Raw genomic sequence first — 26497 nt, 5'->3', positions numbered from 1 at the left:
TGTTTTGGAGGAATTTGCAAATGTTATTTTTGAAATTAAACACACCAAGGAGCAGGTTCTTTCAGTACTAGGAATGCTTTTGTCCCATATGAAGGCGATGTTCCTTATGTTTGCTTTAAAAATATTGGCCTTCAATCTCCTTGGGTAAAGAACAGGATTTTTTTTTTTTTTTAAGGGGAAAATTGCTTTTATTGCTGTTTCCAGTGTTACCATCAAACAAGCTTTGTTCTTCAAGAACAATTCACAATAAATAATGCAGTACCTCTGAATGTCCCTGTGGAATATTAGAATTAACTTTAAAACAATTCTGACATGTTGGTAAGTTCCAAATTATATTTGGAAATTATATCTTTTTTTGATTATATTTTTCTTCTCCTTATGTTTGTAAAGCTTTTTATTCATTGGTTATATATTCACTGCCTATTCAATGCTCATTTTTCAATGAGCAAAAAACTTGCTAAGCACCAAGGAACATCTTCTAAAGGATTATTTAATTTTTTCAATATTTACTAAATACCTATATGGTGTAGAGCACTGTGACAGGCACTATAGTAAATACTTCTGGCTTCTAGGAATTAGCAGTCTGTTGTACTTGAGGGAGAGTAGATATACACACATGAAATAAGTAAGTAGCAGTGTAGGAATTAAACATCTGAGTGGTATAATTCATTTCAGAGAAGGTCAAGATCAGTGTGAGTGAAGATTATAGTGGAAAGTGTCATGGAATAGATAGACCCTGAAATGGACTCTGAAGATTATTAGGATTTAAATAGTGTTAGGGGAGTTAGAAAGGAAAGGACCTGGGGGTACTAGAGAACATGGTTAAATTATGAGAGGAAGTGGTGAGTTTCATGTCTGAATAGTAAAGGAGCAGACCGTTCTCTCCTTTTTCATCAGGTTGAGGAGCGTGGGAGAAGTTGAAGACTTTGCAGCAGAAGGCACGTGGGGGAGTTGTGACTCAAGGAGAACCTTGGTTCAGTAAAGACAAGGAGGTTAAACAAGAGGATTGGACTGATCTAATCTGACAGTAGCATTGAAGTAGGCATGAATGGTTGATGGTGAATAGCTGGAACTGACACGAGTAGCAATGGAGATGGATCAGGATGTATTTTGTTGGTAAACTCAACCTTACTTGCTGATGGCTTTGGTTTGGGAATGTAGAGAATAGGGTGAAAGGAGGAATTAAGACTGACTACAAAGTTTTTGATTTGAACAGTTGGGTGGATGTTGGTACCATTTATTGATATTTTTAAATTTCTTTTTTTTTAAATTTTATTTATTTATTTATTTATTTATTTATTTAATTTTTTTTTTAATTTTTTTAAATTTTTATTTATTTATGATAGAGAGAGACAGAGAGAGGCAGAGACACAGGCAGAGGGAGAAGCAGGCTCCATGCACCGGGAGCCCGATGTGGGATTCGATCCCGGGTCTCCAGGATCGCGCCCTGGGCCAAAGGCAGGCGCTAAACCGCTGCGCCACCCAGGGATCCCCATTTATTATATATTATATTATTTATTTATTATAATGATAGTCACAGAGAGAGAGAGAGAGAGAGAGAGGCAGAGACACAGGCAGAGGGAGAAGCAGGCCCCATGTACGGGGAGCCCGACGTGGGATTTGATCCCGGGTCTCCAGGATCACGCCCTGGGCCAAAGGCAGGCGCCAAACCGCTGCGCCACCCAGGGATCCCACCATTTATTGATATAAAGAGGACTATTATGGACATGTTTAGGAGGCAAATCAATAGTACTGGACTGCATACTTTAGCTTGAGAGGACTATGAAGTAGCTAAGTGGAGATGCCTGCGGGGCATTCAGATCTGTGGCTCTGCATCTCAGTGGAGACAGTAGGGATGCAGAAATGTAATTGTTAAGAAACGAACAAAACTCTCATTATTAATGTTATTGAGGTTTTTGGGTTGTTAATATTTGTCAATAAGAGTTTTATTAAATATTTAGCTTCATTATTTTTAAATCTTTAATTCACTCTGCCATTTAATTCTAGTTATCTAGTTGAATATTTGGTTGATTTTTTAAAAAAGATTTATTTATTTATTTAAGTGAGAGAGAGAGAGAGAGAGAGAGAGATATTGCAGGGGGGAGAGGGGCAGAGGGAGGAGGAGAGAAAATTCAGGCAGACTACCTACTAAACACAGAGCCAAATGGTGGGGCTTGATCTCAAGACCCTGAGATTATGACCTGAGCCGAAACTAAGAGGTTGACGCATAACCAGTTGTGATACCCAGGCGCCTCTTGGTCTGGTTGATTAAAAAAAAAAAAAAAAATCAGTACTTGGGATCTTGATTATAATTACTTAAACCAAGATTGGCTGAGGACAACAGAGTTATTAGACAACTAAATAGTATTTATTTATTTTTAAAAAATATTTATTTGAGAGAAAGAGAGAGAGAACGAGCAAGGATGGGGGTTGCAGAGAGAGAGAGGGCGAAGCAGACTCCCCTCTGAGCAGGGAGCCTGATGTGGGGCTGATCCCAGAACCCTGAGATCATGACCTGAGCCAAAGGCAGATACTTAATTGACTGAGCCACCCAGGTGTCCCATTAAATAGTGTTTAGAAATTATTCATTTTTATTTTTTAAATTTAGTTTTTTAAAGGATATATACACCCCTATGTTTATTTTTTATATTAGTTTCAGAGATAGAATTTAGAGATTTTCAGTTTTTATTTATAAATAAACTTCACATGTATTCTTAGTCTTATTTTTACTGTTTAAGTTGTCTGTGAATGGGATCTGTTTCTTACAAAACAAATCATAGGCGTCTCATGAAATCATCCATAGTGGTAGTAATTAATTTTAATCAGCACTTTTAAAAGTATAATCATTACAAATGATGAAAATTTGGGGGCCATAGAATGACATAAGGATATTAAAAAATTGCTTTTTTTACATTGCTACTGCTTCTACCAGGTAGCTTAAATGAAAATGGGCCATGCAAGCCCAGAATCTCAATTCTGTTTTAAAACATTCCAGTTTGTTCCTGGTTTTCTCTCTATATAGAGAAGTGGAGTGTTTTGGGTATTGTATTTCAGATTTTTATCCATTTCTGTCCACTTTTTTAAAAATTTAAATTCAATTAGCCGACATAAAGTACATAGATTGACGTTTTGATTATTCTCTCATCCCCATCTCAGGACTCCTTGTTTCTGGCTGCCTTTCTAAAATGTTTTTTACCTTCAGCCCCATGCTCTGAAGTGGGCCAGCTGTATATAGTAGAAGAGTTTGAGATCTATCATGTGCTAAAATTAACTAAATCTTTTCCAGAATGGGCTTGCTTTATTTTCAACTCTCTTCCTTTATAATTAAAAAATTTTTATTTTATTTATTTAAAAAATTTTAATTCCAGTATAGTTAACATATTTTCAGCTCTCTTTCAACAACCCATTTGATTTTGACCAATTACTTCGAATATTATTTCAAAATATTTAAAATATCTTTAGCAAATATATCTCTTCACTTTTTTTTGGTTGTTGTTGTTCAGAGAGTGTTTTTTGTTGAAAACACACTTCTGCCTGCGACTTGGAGAACTGTGAATGTGTAAATAGGCAGCCACCTGATTGGGTTAATTTTTATGTCTGCTACCTAGCTATGGCCAGTATGCTTCTTTTATCTTGGATTTCCTATAATTTTCCTGTTTTCCACTCCAACTGAACTAGTGGAATTGATTTTGGAGAAAATATGGAATTACCCTTTATAACTTCTATTTGCTTCTCTCATTCTACCCCCACTCCCTGCAACTCTTGGCAGTCTTTATTAATATTTCTGATTCTCCCATCCATTAACTAAAGCAGAGTGAATTCCAGGATTTTATGGCTTCTCCTAGCTTTCCAGATAGTTTAAGTTCCTTACCTTAATCATCTATTATCTATCTACTTGTCAATTTTCCATCATTCTCATCTTCAGGCATTCTGAATTGTTTCTATTTCTTTAGAATACATTATCCTGTGTTTTTTTTTTTTTTTTTTGGCTCTTCCTCTTCTACAACACTGGTCTTCCTGCCTTATTTAGCCACAATTCATGTCAGTTTTCTCTTTTCTTAAAGATTGTCTTCCTTGAAAGGGTATTTGCCATCTGCTTCCAAGTGGTCCACTTGGTTAGTGGTTCTCAGAGTTTCTTGCTTCTTTCAGCTGCTCCCAGTGGGATACCACTTCCTTTACAAGTGTTTTTATATGGAGCTCTGGGACACAGTCCCAGTGATGAAATCCTACTACCACAGATTGGCCATCGGGGGAGATGTGGTTAGGGGCAAGCCACAGTTTCTTTATTTCCTTATTCTTTTATTTTTCATACTACCACCATAGATGTGACTGGGTCAGACTTTAGAGAAGAGTTGGATTAAATAAAGGGAATTATAATATAGAAACATTTAAAACCATGTCCAAAATACTGTTTTCCCCCTGCTCCAGGGAAAGCATCCAAGAAGTTGAATCCTTCAGAGAGTGGCTTCTTGTATACTTCCGTTACTTGTTTGTAATCAGGACTGAACCTCTGAGGGCCTTCTTCTACTCACTGTGAAACTTTTGGGAATCTCATCCCCTAATTTTGGGGTTGGATTTGGTCCAAGAGTTACTTTTCTCAGCAATATATTTCTACAAGTTTGAATTCTTTTGGCTACTGCCTATCAACATTATCATGGTGGGCTTTGACATCAAATCTTGAGGAATAGGCAAGAGTTTGTATTATTTTCTCCAACTCTGATCAATAAATTCTTATAGGGTAGCTATAATTAGCTTCCTTATCAGTAGGTTTTTAAAAAAATTCTTTCTCTTATATACCTTACTACCTTTGTCGTATCCCTCCAAAAGCCTATCAGTATCATTTTGTGCTAACTCCCTTTTGTTTACCTCTGACAGTCTGGCATAGTTTTATCATAGCATTATGCCACAATAATTGATTTGCTTGTCTGTTTTTCTAGCACATGGAGTTTAGTGAGTAATCAATAAATGTTTATTGAGTGATAAATAAATCAGTAAAGGAAACTAGGATCTGTTTTCTTCTGAAATTTACTCTATCTCAGCAGTTCCTTAATGATTTGGCATAAGATTTCATAGAGAAATAGTTTATTTTCTAGCAATTAAAGCATGTTGTCTGCAGTTAAAATTTCTTTGTGTTTCAAATTGTTTTGGATTGCAAGTTCCTTGATGAGGGAAAAAGGATCAGAGAACTGCTGAGGCCCAGCTTACAGTTAGTATTTCCTCCCACCACTGGAACTGCATTTTGCTCAGTGTTTTCTCTTGGGAAGGTAAGAAAAAGCTGAAATGAGAGAGTTTGCCCTGAGAATCAGACCTCATCCAGTAAGTGGCAGTCAGGTGCTATTTGTTGTATTTATTAAAAGACTTTATTTATTTATTTGAGAGAAAGAGAGAGAGAGCACGCGCGCGAGCGAGTGCGAGCGTGCTTCTGGGTGGGAAGGGCAAAGAGGGAGGGAGAGAAACAGACTCCCTGCTCAACAGGAAGCCTGCTGTGGAGTTCCATCCCAGGACCCTGAGATCATCACCTGAGCCAAAGACAGACACTTAACTGACTGAGCCACCCAGGCATCCCTGTTTCTTGTGTTATTGATTTAGCTCTTTGTTTATTCTGGCAAAATGTAGTCTTTTTACATATAGGGAAACTTCTGTAATTTCTCTTTGTTTTTTATTTATTTTTTATTTTTATTTTTATTTATTTTTTATTTTTTTGTAATTTCTCTTTAAAAGCAGGAAATAAAAGTTTGGGAGGAATGGAAGAGGGGAATTTTTCCTTTCTACAGTTGTATATTTATGCATAAGTGTACAGGAAATTCATGGAGTACTTTTAAATTTATGTGTTCGATTTTATGTGAAGCTTCTATGTAAAAGGATTTAAAAATCAATGTGCACATTTAGGTCTAAGCTGTTAGGCCCACTATTGCTCTGTCATACTTGTTTTTGATATTTGGAACAGAGATCTCTTGAAGAAGTTGTTGTCAGCGAAAGTTTGTTTCCTTTCTGTAAAGAAGAAGTAATAAAACACTTCCTTATTTCAAATATTTTATTTGACTTACAGAAATTTCAAGAAATTGCTGAAAAAAATATGGAAAAATTGAATCGTATTGAGAAGTCACATGAACAGCTGGTTCTTGAAAATTCACGCTTCAAAAACATGTTATCACAGACTCAAAGGGAACAAACATCCTTGCTGGCAGCCTGTGCATTAATGGCTGGTGCCTTATATCCTCTCTACAGCCGATCATGTGCCTTATCTACACAGAGAGATTTTCTCCAGGAGCAGGTCAACACCTTTGAGTTGTTCAAACTCGAAGTTAGAACTCTAGCCCAGGCTTTGTCAAGTGTAGAGGAAAAGAAGCAAGAGGAAGCCAAGTTGAAGAAAAAAACATTCAAAGGATTGATACGTGTATTCCGGAAAGGTGTTATTGCAATTTTGGCAGCAAATAGGCTCAAGATTTTGGGCCAGTCATGTGCTTCTCTTTTTACCTGGATGGAAAGTTTCAAAGAAGGAATAGGCATGTTAGTGTGTACAGGAGAGCCTAAAGACAAGCATAAATTTCCAAGTAAGATGATTTATGCTTTTTAAAATTGAAGTTGAATAAAATCATATACAATGTGACTATGTTTAGCCATTATGTAAAAACTTAAAAAATCATTTAATATGTCAAATCATGTAACACAGTCCCATGTGTAGGTAGATATGTAGGTGTGTACGGATATTTAAGCATATCCGTATATTTAAGCATAAATTAGGTTTTGATTTTCTTGTTATGAACATTAAAATGTAAATAATGTGGCAAATATAATTTCGATTTTGTTTAGCTTTATTCTATATATATTATTAGCTTTATTATATTTGAATGCTCTTTTCATAGTAAAGTGGATAGTGATTTTTTCAAATAAGTCAATCCAGAGACTCTGTCCTATTTAAAATTTGTTACCAATATGATTTATTTTCACTTTCTATGAATCAGTATAAAATGATCAGAGTTAAAAATCTGTTGAGGAATTGAAGGAAAATGAGACAAACATGAATTTTCCAATTAAGTTTTTTTAAATGCTTGATTATTCTGAGGAAACAGTGATTTCAATTTTTAACTTTTAAAGATTCATTCATTCATTCATTCATTCATGAAAGACACACACACACAGAGAGAGAGGCAGAGACACAGACAGAGGAGAAGCAGGCTCTATGCAGGAAGCCTGATGTGGGACTTGATCCTGGGACTCCAGGATCACACCCTGGGCCAAAGGCAGACACCAAACTGCTGAGCCACCCAGGGATCCCCTCAATTTTTAACTTTAAAAAATCAAGCTATTAATGTAAGCAGAACTAAGAAAAATTTTCTTTCTCTTTTTTTGAGAAAGAGAGTGTGCGCATTTGTACACATAAGTAGGCGTGGGTAGGGGAGAGGGAAAGGGAAAGAGAATCTTTTTTTTTAATTTTTATTTATTTATGATAGTCACAGAGAGAGAGAGAGAGAGAGAGAGAGAGAGAGAGAGAGGCAGAAACACAGGCAGAGGCAGAAGCAGGCTCCATGCACCGGGAGCCCGACGTGGGATTCGATCCCGGGTCTCCAGGATCGCGCCCTGGGCCAAAGGCAGGCGCTGAACCACTGCACCACCCAGGGATCCCGGGAAAGAGAATCTTAAGCAGGCTCTGTGCCCAGTGTGAAGCCTCACATGGGCCTCAATCTCACAACCCTGAGATCCTGACCCGAACCGAAATGAAAGGTCATATGCTTAACTGACTGAGCCACCCAGGTGCCCCATCTTCTCTCTCTCTTTCTCTGTTTTTGACTTCACTTAATTTATATATATATAAAAAAATTCTCAGTCAAATCTAACATTTCTTGTAGACTTTTCCACAGTAGGCAAAGTACTGTCTACAAGTTTTGATCTATTTCTTAAATAGTCATGTTGCTGTGAATTTTAAACATGAATTTTAAATGTTTGTGGTATTGCAAGATGAATTTCTTTCTTATTTTGCAGAGCATCAGAAGGAGCAGTTACGTTGTTTGCAAGCGCTCAGTTGGCTTACCAGTTCTGACCTTCTAGCTGCAATAATCACCTCTATGGCTGAGTTACAGGAAGTCATTAGTAAAACAGGTACGATTCCCTCTTCTAGGTCCTTGTAAAATACACTTAAAAACAAATGTCTAGGGATCCCTGGGTGGCGCAGCGATTTGGCGCCTGCCTTTGGCCCAGGGCGTGATCCTGGAGTCCCAGGATCGAATCCCACGTTGGGCTCCTGGTGCATGGAGCCTGCTTCTCCCTCTGCCTGTGTCTCTGCTTCTCTCTCTATCTGTGTGACTATCGTAAATAAATAAAAATTTAAAAAAAAAAAAGAACAGCAAAAAAAAAAAAACAAATGTCTAGAAATGCTTTATGGTACAAATCCTAATAAACCATCTAGGAAGAAAATATATTTGCTTTCATCTTTCTTTTATTCAGCTACAGAGAAATTATTAAATCTCTAATGATGTAGAGAATTTATGTAAATTTTGGTGGGTAATTTTATCTTAATTTATGGGGAAATTAAATAACATTTCTTGTGAATGTATCCACTTCATTTTTTCCCTTTGTGATCTGATTTTCCATGGAAATGTCATTAGCTTTTTTAGTAAGTAATACTGATAACATTTCTGCGAATGTTTTATTTAGTCTTTCTTCATTTCTCTTTCTAGCTATACATTTTAGAGGCTCAAGTAATAACTGAACCAGAAGAAAATTTTTCTCGTTTGGTGATATGCTTTTATTTTCCTGAATTAATTTTATTTTATTATTATTTTTTTAAAGATTTATTTATTTATTCATTCAGAGAGAGAGAGAGAGAGAGAGAGAGAGAGAAAGACAGGCAGAGACACAGGCAGAGGGAGAAGTGGGCTCCATGCAGGGAGCCCGATGTGGAACTCCGATCCCCGGCCTACAGGACCACGCCCCAGGCTGCAGGCGGCGCCAAACCGGTGCGCCACCGGGGCTGCCCCCTGAATTAATTTTAAATAGAGTTTATTTGAATAATCAGTTTCTTTCTACCAGATGTGGAACCACATATAATCAGGATTTCCAAAGGTCTAATTTTTTTTTTTTTTTTATGATTCAGATTGCAGGATATGCTTGTATGAAAGGTTCAATGAAAACTAATTTCTCAAGAATAACATATAGTTACCTACTGGTTAAGTTATGTCATTGGGCTAATTATGGTCATTTCAGACACATTAACAGTGAACATAATATGGATTTGGTAACAATGTAAACACTAATGAAATAATAATTTGGGATGTAGTTTAATTTTTTAGACAAGTCTGCTATATATATATATGCAGATCATTCATTGTGATTTCAGATATCTAAATCTAGGTTCTTATAGTCAGAAACTGAAGATTCAAAGATAATTTTTATGTTATGGCCATTGATGTTGGTAAGCAATATGCATCTCTAATATTGTGGCAAAACCTCAATGTACTGGATTTGAAGTCTGAAATAAAAGTCTAAATAAACATATTTTAAGTATGTAGGCACTATAGGTTCAGAGCAAAACTAACATTCTTGAAAAAACTTAATGGAATGTTTTGGACTTAGTTTAAAAAACAGATTATTTGCGTTCATCATATTCCTTGTAGGTATGCAAACAGTTAAAATAGATTGGTTTCTTAAGCTACAATCCTGTTTATATCATTATTTTTCCTTAATACTCTCCCATATATGCTTGAGGAGATAAAACAAAAATATGACTTGGATCTGGACCTCTATAAAATATGCACCATGATTATAGAACAAGATTGACTCATGGACGATGTTAGGCAGAATGTAATCAAAGATGCATGAGGAAATGCTGGCTTTAAATGTAAGAATCCATAAAAGATGCAGCTCACAGGGGCCTTACTAGTATTGGAAAGGCTTCAGGGAGCCTTATCTGAAGGTTTTTACTGGGCCTAGGATGATAGATAGTAAGTTACAGAGGAGGGACAACATCCAGATGAGCTTAAGCAGAGATAGAGAGATGGGAATAAGCACAGAATGAGAAGAAGGATAATAAGGAGATGGAATGGAGATCCATGTCTAGCACACTTGGTTTATACGTGATGATTACTAAAATGTATTTTTTATTATAACTATATTGGAGAATATTGGGGGGAAAGGTGGATCATTGTCATGGGCTCAGATTATAGAGGTTTTTTTTTTTTTTTTTTAAAAGATTTTATTTATTTATTTGAGAGAGAGAGAGTGAGCACAAGAGAGAGAATGAGCAAGCACGAACAGAGGGAGGGGAGAAGGGCAGAGGGAGACAGGATCCCAGGATGCTGACCTGAGCTGAAGGCAGACGCTTAACCAACTGAGCCGCCAGATTACAGAGGTTTTATACAACTAGACAGTGATCTCCCTGAGCACATTTTCCAAAAGTGGAGTATTGCAGTATTTTAAAGTTAAAATATTGACACAATGGTTATTTGAGACCCTGATAAAGATATGTGTAGGTAAGACATCAAGCAGAAGGTACATCAAGAGTGATGTGTCTTTAAATGCCTGCCTACCTCCAGGGACAAAGCTGCCTTTGATATTAGAATCTGGTTGTGCCTCTAATAGCTTGAGAAAAAGGCAAATTCAGGGAAACTTATTTTTAGGGAAGGCTTTAAATGTTGTTGGCCAGAGAACACCAAGTACTTAGGGAAGGGAGTGATAGTTGCTTAGAGAGGGAGAATAATTGGTGTATTAAAGTCCTGAAGGGAATAGGGAAGAATATAGTTGGGCAGGTAAATAATTGAGTTATTATTGGACTAGTACAAAAATGATCAGTGTGTACCTTTTGCAGAGATGACTTAACAAGCTGGACTTATAGAATAAATCATTCAAAACATGATGACAGGTTAATATATTACTTTTTCCAGGTAATATGTTTTCATTTTTATGTGTATTTTAGTAGTAGAAATCTCAGATATTTTAGCAGAGAGGATGGGAAAATATTCTCAGACGCTTAAAGTACATGAGAAGTTAGTAACAGATAATAATGAAGGTAATGAATGTAAAGCTATAACAGCTTATGTAGTCACATTGAGTTTATAGTTTAAGTGTAAGAATAACTCAAATACATTGTAAGCATTATCGTATAATAGAAAGAGAGCATTAGCTTTGAAGAAGGCAGATTTTGTATCCAGCTCTGCTAATTAGTAGTTGTGTGAAATTGGGCAAGTTGCTTAACTTTAGACTCTATCTAAAAATGGAGATGGTACTCTTTTCCTGGTTTTTATGAGGGTTTAATGAGGCAACACTTGTGGAGCATTTTGTACAGTACTTGGCATATAAAGTGCTAAAAAAACTGTTTCCTTACCACCCATCTCATTGTGCAAGTAGTGTATTATATTAATGAATAGACATACATACTTCTTCCTGTACACATTATTTCTATGTGTTCTTCTAATCTGTTTTATCCCTTTGTGCCTCTATCTACCCACCATTTCTTCTTACCCTCTCTCCTTCCTTCCTGCCAACTACTCATCCATCTACTAACAGACTAACAAATGATATAAATGTTACTATCGGCCGTATACTACTTTATAATTGCAGTTAAGAATAATTATGGGGATCCCTGGGTGGCGCAGCGGTTTGGTGCCCGCCTTTGGCCCAAGGCGCGATCCTGGAGACCCGGGATCGAGTCCCACGTCGGGCTCCCGGTGCATGGAGCCTGCTTCTCCCTCTGCCTGTGTCTCTGCCTCTCTCTCTCTCTCTCATTCTGTGTGACTATCATAAAAAAAAAAAAAAAGAATAATTATGATTGTGGAGCTTGAACTCACCACCCTGAGATCAAGACTTGAGCTGAGATCAAGAGTTGGAAGCTTAGGCTGATCCACCCAGGTGCCTTGCATTTAAAAGTTATTTTGAAATAACTTCAAACTTACAGAAAAGTTGCAAGTACACAACAGAGACTTTTTCTCTTGCTTAATGATTTGAGAGCAAGTAGTGGGCATGATGCCTATTATTTTCTCATATTTCAGTGTATATTTCAAGCAAGACATTATTCTACATAACTAGAGGGCTGTGATCAACATTAGGAAACCATTCAGGGACAAAAAAAAAAAAAAAAGGGAAACCAATCAGGCCCCCTTTGACTTTCCTTACTTGTCCCAACCAACCATGTCTTTTATAGTCAAAGGATCTGGTTTAGAATTATGCTGCATTAAGCCATGTTTCTTTAATCTCCCTCAATACAGAGAAGTTGCTCAGTCTTTCTTTGACCATCTTGATCTTGAAGATGACAGACTGATTTTTGTAGTATACCCTTCAATTTTGATTTCTGTGATGCTTCCTCATGATTAGATTAGGTTTATATATTTTTGTCAAGAAATCACAGAAATGATGCTGTGTTTCACTTATGGTATACTGTCATAGTGTTAACTTTTAAAAAAGGAATACTTTTAAAGGATTTTCTCCATTTCTATTAATATCCTTCTGGGGAATGATTTTTAATGTATGGGCAATATCAATTGGGCATTTCATAATTTGTTTATCTACTTCATAATAAGATTTTTTTCATCATAGAACAGTTATCAGGAATATCAGTTCAGCTTTGACTTGTAATTGATTCGTTGTTTCTTGATCACCTAATATTATGAGTAGTATCTTGAGGCTTCAGCCAAGTGGGATATTGAAATGGCACAATCTTGGGAAGGTTTATTAAGGAAATAATCTGAAATGAAAGAAGTTATTTTTTAGAACTGTATTTTTTCTTTTTTTAAAAAGATTTATTATTCATTATTCATATTCACACACACACACACACACACACACACACACACACACACACAGAGGCAGAGACACAGGCAGAGGGAGAAGCAGGCTCCGTGCAGGGAGCCCGACGAGGCACTAGATCCCAGGACTACAGGATCAGGCCCCAGGCTGAAGGCAATGCTAAACCGCTGAGCCACCCAGGCTGCCCTAGAACTGTATTTTTTCTTTTCTATTCTTTCCTTCTTCCATTTTCTTTTTGAACAAATTGCTGAAAATTTAAACCATTATATATGTCAGGACTACATATTGATGGCATCAGAATGGCTTTTTTTTCTTAGTCCCAAGAAAACTGGTACATGTATATCTATATCAAGTAGTAGCTTTAAATATTAAATAGTACCTGCATTGTTTCTTGTTTTATTTTTTTTCTAAGGTTAAGAAAGAGTCAGTGAATCCTTTTTTCTTTTTTCTTTTTTTTAAGATTTTATTTTCTTTTTGAGAGAGTGAGAGAGAGCATGAGTGGGAAGGGGGAGTGTAGAGGGAGAAACAGACTCCCCGCTAATCAGGGAGCCCGACTCCAACTCCCAGGACCCTAGGATCATGACCCAATGCTGAAGGCAGACACTTAACTGACTGAGCCACCAAGGCACCCCAGTAAATCATTCTTTTTAAAAATACTCTTTGTAGGTGCTTAACTTTTTAGAATAAGTTCTGGATTATACATATACTATTAATTAACTAGGAGAGAAAAATTTTAAATTATCTAGGAGAGAAAATTAAACATATTGGATATGGAGTAGAATATAAATTAAGAACTTGGGTTTTAGATTTGAATCTGGATCCCGTTGCTTACTTCGTGTGTGACATTAGAAAAGGTACTTAATCCCTTTCAGCCTCAATATCTTCATCTGTAGAATTTGGTTAAGAAAAGTTCCTAGTTTAAGTTTTGTTAGGTGAGAATGTAACCTTCTTAGCTAAGTCTCTTTACATGTAATTGTCCAATAAATGTTTGTGTTTTTTGTATTCTAATGTTTTGGTGTATTACTGTATTCCTTTCATGAAGTGGGAAGTTCAGTAATGGTAGCTTCAATTTACTGCTCAGAAAGTGCTAAAGGTGGTTGCTCCTGCTACCTTCTTAACTTTGAGGATGTATTTATAGGCAGTGGGCAGAGACCCCACTTTCCATGTTGCCTCTGTAAATACTGGACAGGTGGCAACCTTCTTGCTTTCATTAAAGTGTTTGCTCACTTGAGATAAATTACCTCTTCCAGGTATCCAAATGGTGTGCCTGCAAGAGATCATTTACCTCAAACAGGGGAGAATGTTACTTCCACTGAAGGGCTAGGATATCAATCATTACAAGAATGGACTAAGGAACTCTTTAGATAGCTGAACATTTTGTATGTCTGGTCCAGACTGAATTTCTCAAGATAGAAATGAATGTGCTGATTTGCCTGGAATTATCTCTGAATAAATACAGTGGCTGGATATTAATAGAATGTTCATACATTTTGTTAGACTTTTCCTCTATAATTGAATCATAATTATCCAGAAGATAGATGACCCAAGTATACATGCCCCTGCTATTACTATTCAGAACTTTCTTTCATTGTTAGAGGTAACTTTGTAGAGGTCATAGCAACTCTTTCAGGCTAAACTCAGAAATCTGGGTTGATTCAGCATAGCACTGAGGTTTTACACTTAGGAAGTTCAAAGCAGTGAGTAAAAATATTTCTGTTAATAAATAGTTATTGGTATATATTTTAAAATTAAGATTTTATTGAATCCTAAAGAATACTGAAATGAACATTCCTACTTCAAGTATGATCTGTGGACCAGCAGCATCAACATTAACAAGGAATGTTAGAAATGCCTAATCTCAGACCCTACTCCAGAGCTACTCAATCAGAATCTGCGTTTTTGTAAGGTCCTCAGATGACTGATACACACAATAAAGTTTGAGTAGAAGTAACTTAGGGGATTTTGTTATTTATGTAGCTTCACGTATATTTGAAATTGAAACAAGGGTGTATCATTTTTGGTACTTCAGCTACAAGTGTCTATTTTGGGGACCCATATTTAATTTACTGAATTTTCTTCGATTTTGTGATTTTTAAAAAATTATTACCTTTTCATGACCCCATGTTTTTTTCTAACATTTTATTATCAAAAATTTCAGGTGCATAGAGAAGTTGAAAGAATTTTACAGTGCACAGATATTTTGTTTTTTAAATTAAAATTTATTTGCCTTTTGTAATTTTTAAGAACAATTTTTGAATGGATAATTTATCATTGGAAGTGTCCATGACTATGTGAAATTCCAGCATCACAACTTTCATAGGATATATTTATTAATAATGTTGTCAAAATGGTGTACAAAATCAAAATTATTTTAAGAAATACAGGTGAGGCTTCAGCATATTTTGTAATTTATAGGTAGTTTATGGGAAACTTCTAAGAGCCTGAAATCTTTTCTTAGAAGGGTATGTTGCAAATCCAGATGTTATCTAGCAAAGTAACCTGTTATTTTTTCATATTTTTGTAAAAGGACAAAGGAAAAAAAATTCCTTTCAAATCTATAGTAAAATATATATGTATTTAGGAATATTGTATAATCTCTACCTGTTCTAGAAAAAAATTATGCCAGCTTACAAGTATTTGTAAAATATAACTATATGATGTCCATTAAAACTTGAGTAAAAGAAAGTGGAAGCAAATTTGAACCAGAAACAATGTTGAAAAAAACAATTATGATGGTCTACATAGTTGTATTGACATTTGGATTCTCAGGATTCAATTGCCAATTGTCAATGATGTCACTGAAGAAAAACCAAGAATTTAGGAGAAATAAAAATGTCCTCGGACTATGATTAGACAGGAATTTGTTCTGTAGCTTTTAATAAAAAGGACATCATGATAGAATGAATAATGTTCTCAGTGATAGATATAGAGCCCTTTGTCTCTGTCTCTCTCTCTCTTGTTTTTAAGATTTACTGATTTATTTGAGGGAGAAGGGGCAGAGGGGAGGGAGAGAGAAACCCCAAGTAGACTCCACACTAAAAGTGTAGAGCTGGATGCAGGGCTCAGTCTCACAACCCTGAGATCATGACCTGAGCTGAAACCAAGAGTTGATGCTTAACTAACTACACCACCTGGGTGCTCCTCTCTCTTCTTTTTAAGTCAAATATATTGGGGTATAATTTACATACAATAAAATTTATTCATTTAGCTGTAAAATTGAATAGATTTTAAAAAGTGTATATGCTAGAATGTATACAGGAAATTATATAAAACATTATCTTCACCATTTTGCAGTCACCTCACATACTCCTTGCCAAGACAACCACTAATCTTTTTTCTTTAAAATTTTTCTTTTCAAGAATTTCATAAAAATGGACTCATACAATGCAAAGGTGTTCAGCTAAACTGCACAGGTAGAGGGAACAGTCCCCCCATTGTCCTCACTTCAGACCCCAGCTATAAGTTTAGGAATTTCTAGCGTCACTCTCACTTTAGGCCAGCTGGTTATGAGTTAAGGGGTTCCTATGAATTCTCTCAGGCTGCATAATTTGCTAGAAAGACCCATAGAACTCAAGAAAGTGCTATACTTAGGATTATAGTTTTATTATAGCAAATGGAAATAAATTAGACCCAAAGAAAGGGATGTGTAGGGTAAAGTCTAGGAGGATTTCAGGCATTAAGCTTCCATTGTCCTCAAGATAAGGTAACCTCTTTCCATCAATTTATGACAATACATATGGAGTATTACCAACCCAGGAAGGTCACTGGAGCTGGAGCTTTAGTGTCCAGAATTTCTATTGAGGCTTCATTACATGGACATGATTTTTTTTTTTTTAACATGGACATAATTAATTGGATTGTTGACTACATTGCTGAGCTCAATCTTCAGCTCCCTTCCCCTCTCTGGAGGTTGAGTTGATTCACATTGGCTCAAAGCCCCAAGCTCTGATCACATGGTTGGTTTTTTAGACATGGCCAGTTCTTACCTTAAGTCATCTCATTAGCATAACTAATGATGCCTCCATGAGCCAACCCATTAATGTGAACTGTGAAGTGTGGTCCTGGGGGTTCACCATGAGTAACTGTATTCACTGCAGACATTCTGAAGTTTTATTTTTTTTTATTTTTTATTTTTTTAAAATTTATTTATTTACAATAGACACACACACACAGAGAGAGGGGGGGGGCAGAGACACAGGCAGAGGGAGAAGCAGGCTCCATGCCGGGAGCCCGACGTGGGACTCGATCCTGGGTCTCCAGGATCCTGCCCTGGGCCAAAGACAGGCGCCAAACCGCTGAGCCACCCAGGGATCCCCATTCTGAAGTTTTAGAGGCTAACTGACCTATTGTGCCTGAACTTAAACCCTAGCTTTCTCCCTAGCTTTCTGTGGGCAACCTAAAAACACCTCAAACTTAACATGTTCAAAATTTTAATCATCTTCTTGTCCCTAAACTTACTTCTGAATTTTCTGTCTTTGTGATTGGCATGACTATCCACCAAGTAACTAAAATAGAAACCTGGGGTACCATAATTTATTCTTATTCTTACTCTTATTTCTATATTCTACATATTTTATCAGTCTACTTTTTATCCTAGCCTCATTGTTGTTTTAGCTCCATGTTTCTCGCATGTGTTATGTTCTTAACCTACTAATGGGTGTCCATTCTTAGGCATACCGTGCCATTCTAGCATCTATTTAGCTAGCTAGCTAGCTCATATTTAGCAGAGAAATAATTTGAGGAGGCTTGTAGATGTAACAGAGAGGGGTGCCTAGGTAGCTCAGTTGGATAAGTGTCTGACCCTTATTTCAACGCGGATCATGGTCTCAGGGTTGTGAGATTGAGCCCTGTGTCAGACTTCATGCTGGACATGGAGCCTGCTTAAGATTCTCTCTTCCTCTCTCCCAGCCCCTGATCCTCACCTCCCTCACCCCCCCCCCCACCAAAAGAAGTGACAAGTTGCAAGGACCATGAGTGTATTGTGGAACCTTTTTCTTATAAAGCATTGAAGAGTATGATGAAGTAAATTTAAATTTATTGTAGTCTAAGAATATGCTCAATATTGATGTCTACTTCTCTCAAGTTGTTTTGTATGTATTTCAATATGATTAGCTCATTTTGTAATCATTTTTAATTGTTCTTTTTTTACTTATTTTAAATGGCTGTAATAATAGTCCTGTCTCATTCGCTATTTTGAGGTTTAAATGAGTAAATGCATGTAAACAGTGCTTGATCTGTTGCATATCTTTGGCCTCAGTGTTAACAACAGCATTATTCCCTATTTCTTATTGTATGAATTAACTCTTTGGTAAGGTGTACAAGACCCTCTTGATCTGATTCTCATTTATTTGTATAGTCTCCCCTCTCAGTACTCTAATTAATAAACCTGCAATTTAGCTAAGCTGAATTGCTTGTTTCCCAGATGTGAGATGCCCTCTGTCTCCAAACATATGGAAAAAACTATTTTTGCTACTAAATCTTAAGAGGAATTATTACATGGGTTATCTATTGGAAATATTATTCAATATTCATCACAGTTTTTATCTTTAAAAGCTACTTTGTAGAAGGTACAGAATTTTTTTTGGTCAGTGTTACTTATATGAATTTGAATATACTTATATTCATCTTCAGTAAAAACTGGGGGCATGGTATTATATTACAGTTCTCTGAATGGAGTATTGTAGATATGCAGCTTTCTTATTATTTAAGTTGACACAGAGGCAGAGACTCAAGGATATAGATTTAATAATTAGGTAGCATATTCCTTAGATAAGAGGTCTTTTAACCTTGGGCTCACAGAACTCTTCTCAAAAGAGTCCATGGATAGAATTTGGGAGCAGGGGTGGGGGTCTATCTGTGGACTTGAATGGAAAAAATTATATCTTGTTTCACTAACCACTAACTGAACTTTAACATTTCCTTCAGTTATGAAAAGTGATGACAGACCACAATGATATTAGCAGTGTAGTGACTGTTACTGTTAGAAATCACCAATGTTTTCATATAATAATACAGTTGTTCAGCTATCTCTGGATATAGCTTATGCTCATCTTTGCTAAGCAGTGACCATGAGACCCATTACATATGTGATGTGTAATCACAGTCTTCAGTGTACACATGGACACAGGACAGCTTTGTGCCTAGTAGTTGTTCATGCATCCAAGTGAGCTTCTATATTCTTCATGCTTAGGTTTTTTTCTAGTATTCCCCAAATACAAAATTCTCTTTTATTTCCTTGAAAGTGCAACCTGCAAACACCTGGAAACACATCAGAACTCTCTCAAAAGAGTTATTGACATTACCAGTCAATTTTCTGAAAAAGAAATAATGAAATTGATTCCATATACATTAGTATCAAAAATAGTAAGATACTTAGAAATAAATTTAACCAAGGAGAGGAAGGTCTTTAATCTGAGAACTACAAGACATTGAAGAAGGAAATCAAAGAAGACACAAATAGAGGGGAAGGTATTCTGTGCTCATGGGTTAGAAGAATTAATATTGTTGAAGTATCCATATGACCAAAAGCCATCTATAGATTTCAATAAAATCCCTATCAAGATTCCAGTGGTGGGGTGCCTGGGTAACTCAGTCTGTTAAGCATCTGCCTTCAGCTCAGGGCATGATCCTGGGGTCCTGGGATCAAGTCTTATGTTCTGCTCCCTGCTCAGTGGGGAGTCTGCTCCTCCCTCTCCCACCACCCCTCTCCCCTGCTCGTGCTCTCTCTCATTCTGTCTCTCAAATAAATTTTTTAAAATCTTAAAGATTCCAGTGGCTTTTTAAAAATAGTAGAAAAAACACTGAAAACTTATAACCATAAGAGATCCCAGATAGCCAAAGAAATCTTGAGAAAGAGGAACAAAGCAGTAGGCATCATGACTTACTGATTTCAAGATATACTATGAAGCTATAGTAATCAAGATGTATAGTATTGGCATAAAAACAGACACAGAGACCAATGGAACAGAATTGAGAGCCAACAGCATAAACTGAAAACCCAAGCATGTATGGTCAACTAATATCTGACATGGGAGCCAAGGGCAGTCAGCAGATAGAAGACAGTCTCTTCAGTAACTGGTGCTGGGGTAATTGGATATTCACATATAAGAGAATGAAACTAGACCCTTATTTTACACCACTCACAAAAATTAATTTGAAATGGATTAAAGACTTAAATATAAGACCTAAAACTATGAAACTCCTAGAGGAAAACAAGGCTCCTTGACACAGGTCTAGGTAATGATTCTCTGGATGTGACACCTAAAGTGCGAGCAGCAAAATAAAAAATTAACAAGCGGGACTACATCAAACTAAAAATCTCTGTTCAGCAAAAGAAATTATCAACATATGATAAAGGTGTTAGCTAACACTAAGGTGATAATCATTTTTCAGTATATGAGTGTTTCAAAGCAACACACTGTATGCCTTAAACTCACATGATATTATATGTCAGTATCTCAGTAAAGCAGGGGGAAAGGAAAAAAAAGAGACCTTTAATCCTAGGAAACAAACTGAGGGTTGCTGGAGGGGAGAGAGGTGGGGGGATGGGGTAACTAGGTGATGGACATTGAGGAGGGCACATGATGAAATGAGCACTGGGTATTATATGAGACTGATGAATCACTGGCAAAAAAATAACTAAAAAAACCCCAAAACAGACAAAAAAAAAACTGACAGAAAAAAAATAGCTAAAACCCCCCCCAAAACAGGGGATCCCTGGGTGGCTCAGTGGTTTCGCGCCTGCCTTTGGCCCAGGGCGCAATCCTGGAGTCCCGGGATCGGGTGCTGCGTCGGGCCCCGGGCATGGGGCCTGCTTCTCTCTCTGCCTGTGTCTCTGCCTCTTTCTCTCTATGTCTATCATAAATAAATAAAAATAAATCTTTAAAAAAAAACAAAAAATAAAAACCCCCCAAAACAGACAAAAAAACAAACAAACAAATCAACAAAGCGAAAAGACAACCTATAGAATGGGAAAAATCTATGCAGACCATGTATCTGATAAGGGGTTAATACCCAAAATATATAAAGAACCAATACAATTCAATAGCAAAAGAACCAAATAACCCAATTAAAAAAGTGGGCAAAAAGACATTTTTCCAAAGAAGTACACAAAATGCTAACAGGGACGTGAAAAGATGCTCAATATCAATAGTCATTAGAGAAATGCAAATCAAAACCACAATAAGATATATTACCTTATGCCTGTTAGAATGACCATCATCAAAAAGACAGATAACAAATGCTGGTGTGGATGTGGAGAAAATTGAACCCTTTATGCACTATTGGTGGGATTATAAATTGATACAGCCGCTGTGGTAAACAATATAGTGGATCCTCAAAAAATTAAGAATACCACTATTCATATCATATGATCCAGCAGTTTTACTTCCAGGAATGTATCCAAAGGAAATAAAACACACAAGTTCATAGTAGCATTTATTTACAACAGCCAAGACATGTAGACAACCGAAGTGTTCATTGACCAAGTGTATTCAGAACTTTTAGTAAATATACAAAAGAATATTATTCAGCCAAAAAAATCAGGAAATCCTACCATTTGCAGCAATTTGCATGGACCTTGAAGGAGTTATGCTAAAGGAATTAGATCAGAGAAAGGCAAACCTATATGATCTCTCTTATGTCTACCCCCCCCCCAAAAAAAAACCCAAAACCAAACTCATAAAGGAAGAAATCAGACTTGTGGTTCGTCACCAGAGGTGGAAGGTAGGGTGAGGTGGAAGGTAGGGTGAGGGAAAATTGGTGGAAGGTGGTTAAAGGTACAAATTTCCAATTATAAGATAAATAAGTCTTAGGGTTGCAATGTGTAGTGTGTTGCTACTGTTAACATTACTGTATGGTGTATAGGAAGGGTGTTAAGAGAGTAAGTTCTGAGTTCTCATTCTTACAAGGAGAATTTTTTTTTCTCTATTCTTGCCTTTTTGTTGTATCTATATGAGATGATGGATGGTAGCTGAACCTCTTGTGGCAGTTATTTCACACTATATGTAAGTTAAACCATCATGTTTTACACCTTAAGCTTATATAGTGACCCATGTCAATATTTTCTCAATAAAATGGGAGAAAAAAACTGTAACACAGTTACTTAAGTTCCTTTTATTTTCATGGCTTCAGTTTTTTTCATCCATTCAGTAAATACTTATTGAGCACCTATTACATGCCAGCCACTTAAAAAAAATGAGGTATAATTGACATATAACATTATAATACTGATTTCAGGTGTGTACATAATGATTCAGTATTGGTATATATTGCTAAATAATCACTATAGCAAGACGAATTAACATTTGTTCCGTCATACCTAGTAACAAAAACATTTTTTTTCCTGTGATAAGAACTTTTTTTTAAAGAACTTTTAAGATGCACTCTCTTAGCATACTCTCAAATGCATAGCATCAGATTTGAACTATGTATTCACAATCCTTTTTCTTTAAGATGTACATTGTATCAAATATATTGACTGAACCAGGGTGAAATTGCTGACTTTAGGACAAAAAATTACCCAGTAAGTTTTGAATTTATTTTATTTTATTTTTAAAAGATTTTATTTATTTATTTGAGAGAGAGAGAGAGAGAGAGAGAGAGAGTGAAAAAGCACAAGCAGGGAAGCAGGGGGAGCAGCAGAGGGAGAGGGAGAAGTCTGCTCCCTGCTGAGCAGGGAGCCTGACATAGGGCTTGATCCAAGGACCTCGAGATCATGACCTGAGCTGAAGGCAGACACTTAACCAAGTGAGCCACCCAAGGTGCCCATAGGCTTTGAATTTAAAAGCTTTCGAGAATTCTGGTGTTTCTTGAGAGAGGCCTACCCCTACTTGTAAAGTGAACTGTAGAAGCTTTAATTATATTTGTAGCAGTATATATTTGTGAGTCAGGATATCCATCATTTTTACAGATAAAAGAATCAATTTGATTTTCAATATGGCATCTATAATGCCTTGTTGAAGATCACCTTGTAGTTTGGCTAAGCAACAATATTCACTGGGCTATATCTCTTAAAAAATTAAGTTTTTAAAAGATTTTATTTATTCATGAGAGACACAGAGAGAAAGGCAGAGACATAGGCAGAGGGAGAAGTAGGCTCCCTGCAGGGAGCCCGATGCGGGACTCGATACCCAGACCTGGGATCCACGCCCTGAGCTAAAGGCAGACAGACGCTCAACCACTGAGCCACCCAGGAGTCCCTTAAAAAATTAATTTAAGTCTATGTTTTAAGTATACCACCTTACTTTTATTACATTAATAACCAAACTTAAAATAGGTTGATAACTGCATCTCAATAAAATTTCCTTTGTTCTAATCATTCCCCCAAATATTATTTGTCTGAGTCAAGATATGTTTTTGGATTGTCCTATTATTGGGCATTTATATCTTTAGTATTATTTATAAATAATACAGATAGAAATAAGAGCTTTTTGATTCCTAATCAGTGTTCTAGATTTTTCATTCCTGTTGCCTAACACAGTGTCCTTATATATATGGGCTACTGTGTACAGATTCTACAGACCACCCATACATATGTACAAATATCTATACAGTCACACAGTTTCCCAGTTTCATACAGTCATGCCTCATTATAATTTTCTTCTACTCAATGGATAATTAAATGCCTTTCCATGTCAATAAAGTAGGTATACTTTATTAATTGTATTTGGTTACATACTACTCCATTGTTTATATATACTACAGTTTACTCTGTGAATTCTCTGTTGATGAATATTGGTGTTCTTAAAATTTTCCATGATTATAAGCAATATTGTAAAGAACTGTGATATAATTCACATGTTTGTGTAAAAAAATTATGTTTGTACTGTTATTTCCTTGGCTAAATTCCTGAGAAATGAGTTTGTATATTTTACATTTGGAAAGAATTGCTGGTGTGCCTTTCATGAACGTTCTTTTACCTAATGCTCCTATGAACAGTATTGAGAGTGCTGGTTTCCTCATAATGCCTTTGGCATGTTAAATTTTGACAATCTTTTTCATATTTATTAATTTGAAAGGCAAAAGAAACTATGCTATTACTTATTTGCATTTTTTATTGTTAGGTTGCATATTTTTTCATTTGTTCTACATTCATATTCTTTTACAGTTATCTCATGTTCATATATGGGGTGTGTGTTTCCTATGGAATTATAAGAACTTGTGTATCACATGTATTAACACTTTGCTCTGTATCATGTAAATAATTTTAGAGTTTGTATTTTAGTTTTGTTTGTGTGTTTTAATTTTTATATAGCTAAATTATTAAATATTTACTTTGTGGTTTTTCTATTGGTAATTTACTTAGGAATCCTAGTCTTATGTCAAGGTTGAATTGCTCGTATTTTAGTCTAGTATTTTCAATTTTTATGTTAGATCTTGGATTTATCTGGGGTTATTTTTGGTTTAAGTGGTAAGGAAATGATTGATATTTATTTGTGTCTAGATGATCGCAGTTAGTCATAGTACTTTTCAGTTCAGTCACCCACCTTTTCCTTACTGAATTAAGATATGCCATTTACTATGTATTAAATTATTATTATACATTCTTCGATCTATTTCCTGTCTCTCTGGTCTATTCCTTTTTTTTTTTTAAAGATTTTTTTTTTTTAAATTTTTATTTATTTATGATAGGCACACAGTGAGAGAAAGAGAGGCAGAGACACAGGCAGAGGGAGAAGCAGGCTCCATGCACCGGGAGCCCGACGTGGGATTCGATCCCGGGTCTCCAGGATCGCGCCCTGGGCCAAAGGCAGGCGCCAAACCACTGCGCCACCCAGGGATCCCTTTTTTAAAGATTTTATTATTTATTTATTCATAAGAGACACAGAGAAGAAAGAGAGAGAGAGAGAGAGAGAGAGAGAGAGAGAGAGAGGCACAGACACAGGCAGAGGGAGAAGCAGGTTCCACGCAGGAAGCCCGACATGGGACTCAATCCTGGGACTCCAGCATCACGCCCAAGGCCAAAGGCAGGCACTTAACCGCTGAGCCACCCAGGGATCCCCTCTCTGGTCTATTCCATGATTTTCTCTAACTCTTCTAATACTAGTATCGTGCTGCTCTTTACATATGTACATCTTGATGGTTTAAAATATGGTAAATCTGTCATTACTTTTGCTTATAGCATTTAGAGCTATTTTCATAGTTGATTTATGTATGTATGTATGTATGTATTTACTGTTAGAATATTGCTTTGAGGCAAACATCTTGCTATAATGATTGGTTCTCATGTTTGAAAACTATGTCTACATTCATATTTTCCAAATTATTAGCAATTTGGAGACACAAGCATTATTTTTGGTTTAAGATTGTGATATGTTGGGATTAATTGAAAAGAGTCGCATATAAATGGTTAATGGTGAAAGGTGTTCCTGAAAAAGTAAGCAGGGATCAGATCATGTAGGGCCTTATAGGCAGTGTTTTAAGGAGTTTGAAATTTATTCCTAGATCTTCATCTAGGCTTAAAAGCAGTAGTTGTGACAGTATATATTTGTATTTTGTTTTGTTTTGTTTTGTTTTATTTTTGAGAGAGATAGTACATGTGTGTGTGTGTGAGTGGGGGTGGAGGGTTAGAGGCAGAAGGTGAGGGAGAGAGAGAATCTCAAGCAGGCTCCACACCCAGCATAGAGCCCAATTTGGGGCTTGATCTCATGACCCGGAGATCATGACCTGAGCCAAAATCAAGAGTCAGATGCTCAAACAACTGTACCACCCAGGTGCCCCTTGTATTTGTGTTTTAGAAGGTACTTTGTCTATGGTGGAGGATGGGTTGGATAAGGAGAAGACTGAAGAAGAGTAGGGAGATGCTTGCAAGAATACAGATGAGATAAGGTCATGATCACAGAAAACACTGAATAGATTGGAGAAATATTGAGGATGGGATGTGGAGATGGTAAGGGAGATGGAGATGTCAAGGGTGACAAAATATTCCCAAGTGTGTGGAGCTGAGTTGGAATTTAAGGCATTAGCATTACTCATGATCAACATTTGTTGTCATATTTTTATGCATTGTTATTAATATTATACTGATGACCAACATTATGATTAAATAAAATAATTATGTGTTACATACATACTAGTTAAATAATTACTCATGAATCTCCATTTTCATTAAAAGAGTGTTTCTCAATCTTTCTGAGTTTGAGGACTCCATTTTGGTAAGAAGACATTATAGACTGCTCTCTCCACACATGATAGTTGTTTTTTTTAGGAGCAGTTGACTTTGATAATGTTTTAAAGGATTTTTAATTTTATTACCCACAACATCATGAACATATATTATACATGCTGTATATATTTTTAGGGCTAAATAAAGATCAAAGTGGCAATGGTTGCTCTAGTTAAAAGTGATAAACCCTTCAAATAATTTTTCAGCCTCCCCCACCCTGCCCCAAGATCTGTACCTCACAGGTTTAGAATTACTGATCAAAACAATTCTTTATGAGTTTATTATAAAGATTTTAACCTTAAATGTATGATATAGCCTTTGCTATTGGAAAAAGTCCAGTAGAGTCCTCTACTTTCTCAAAAGACACATGCTATTAAATAGAAGGAAAGTGATTAATAAATGTATTTTACATAAGCAAGAATTTATTAAATGTAGCAAACATTTAAGCAGCTTAGACAAAGGTAGATATGAGACGTTTCAATGATCTTATCTCTTATTTCTGTGTCCTTATATAAGTAATTCTACCACTGTGTCACTGGAGGATTTTTTTTTTGTTTCTTCATTTATTTAGTGTTGAATTAATTGTACTCTATA

The 26497-nt window shown here is 36.1% G+C and overlaps 1 protein-coding gene across 10 annotated transcripts in view; it reads left to right on the top strand.

Annotated features, from left to right (window-relative positions):
* The window catches only part of CCDC171 (coiled-coil domain containing 171), a 396084-nt gene that overhangs the window by 141910 nt on the left and 227677 nt on the right, over positions 1-26497 (top strand). For all 10 annotated transcript variants that reach the window (XR_008661460.1, XR_008661461.1, XM_055302495.1 and 7 more), the window contains 2 exons: positions 6050-6554; positions 7984-8100. Coding sequence is in view for 8 of the 10 variants with exons in the window: in XM_055302495.1 (XP_055158470.1) it covers positions 6050-6554; positions 7984-8100 (622 nt within the window). In the remaining 2 variants the exon portion in view is untranslated. The remainder of the gene's footprint in view (positions 1-6049; positions 6555-7983; positions 8101-26497) is intronic.

This window comes from Nyctereutes procyonoides, unplaced genomic scaffold, assembly GCF_905146905.1.
Source record: "Nyctereutes procyonoides isolate TBG_1078 unplaced genomic scaffold, NYPRO_anot_genome, whole genome shotgun sequence".
Taxonomy (NCBI): Eukaryota; Metazoa; Chordata; class Mammalia; order Carnivora; family Canidae; genus Nyctereutes; species Nyctereutes procyonoides.
The sequence above is the reverse complement of the archived record's forward strand: the minus strand, read 5'-3'. Positions and strand labels throughout refer to the sequence as shown.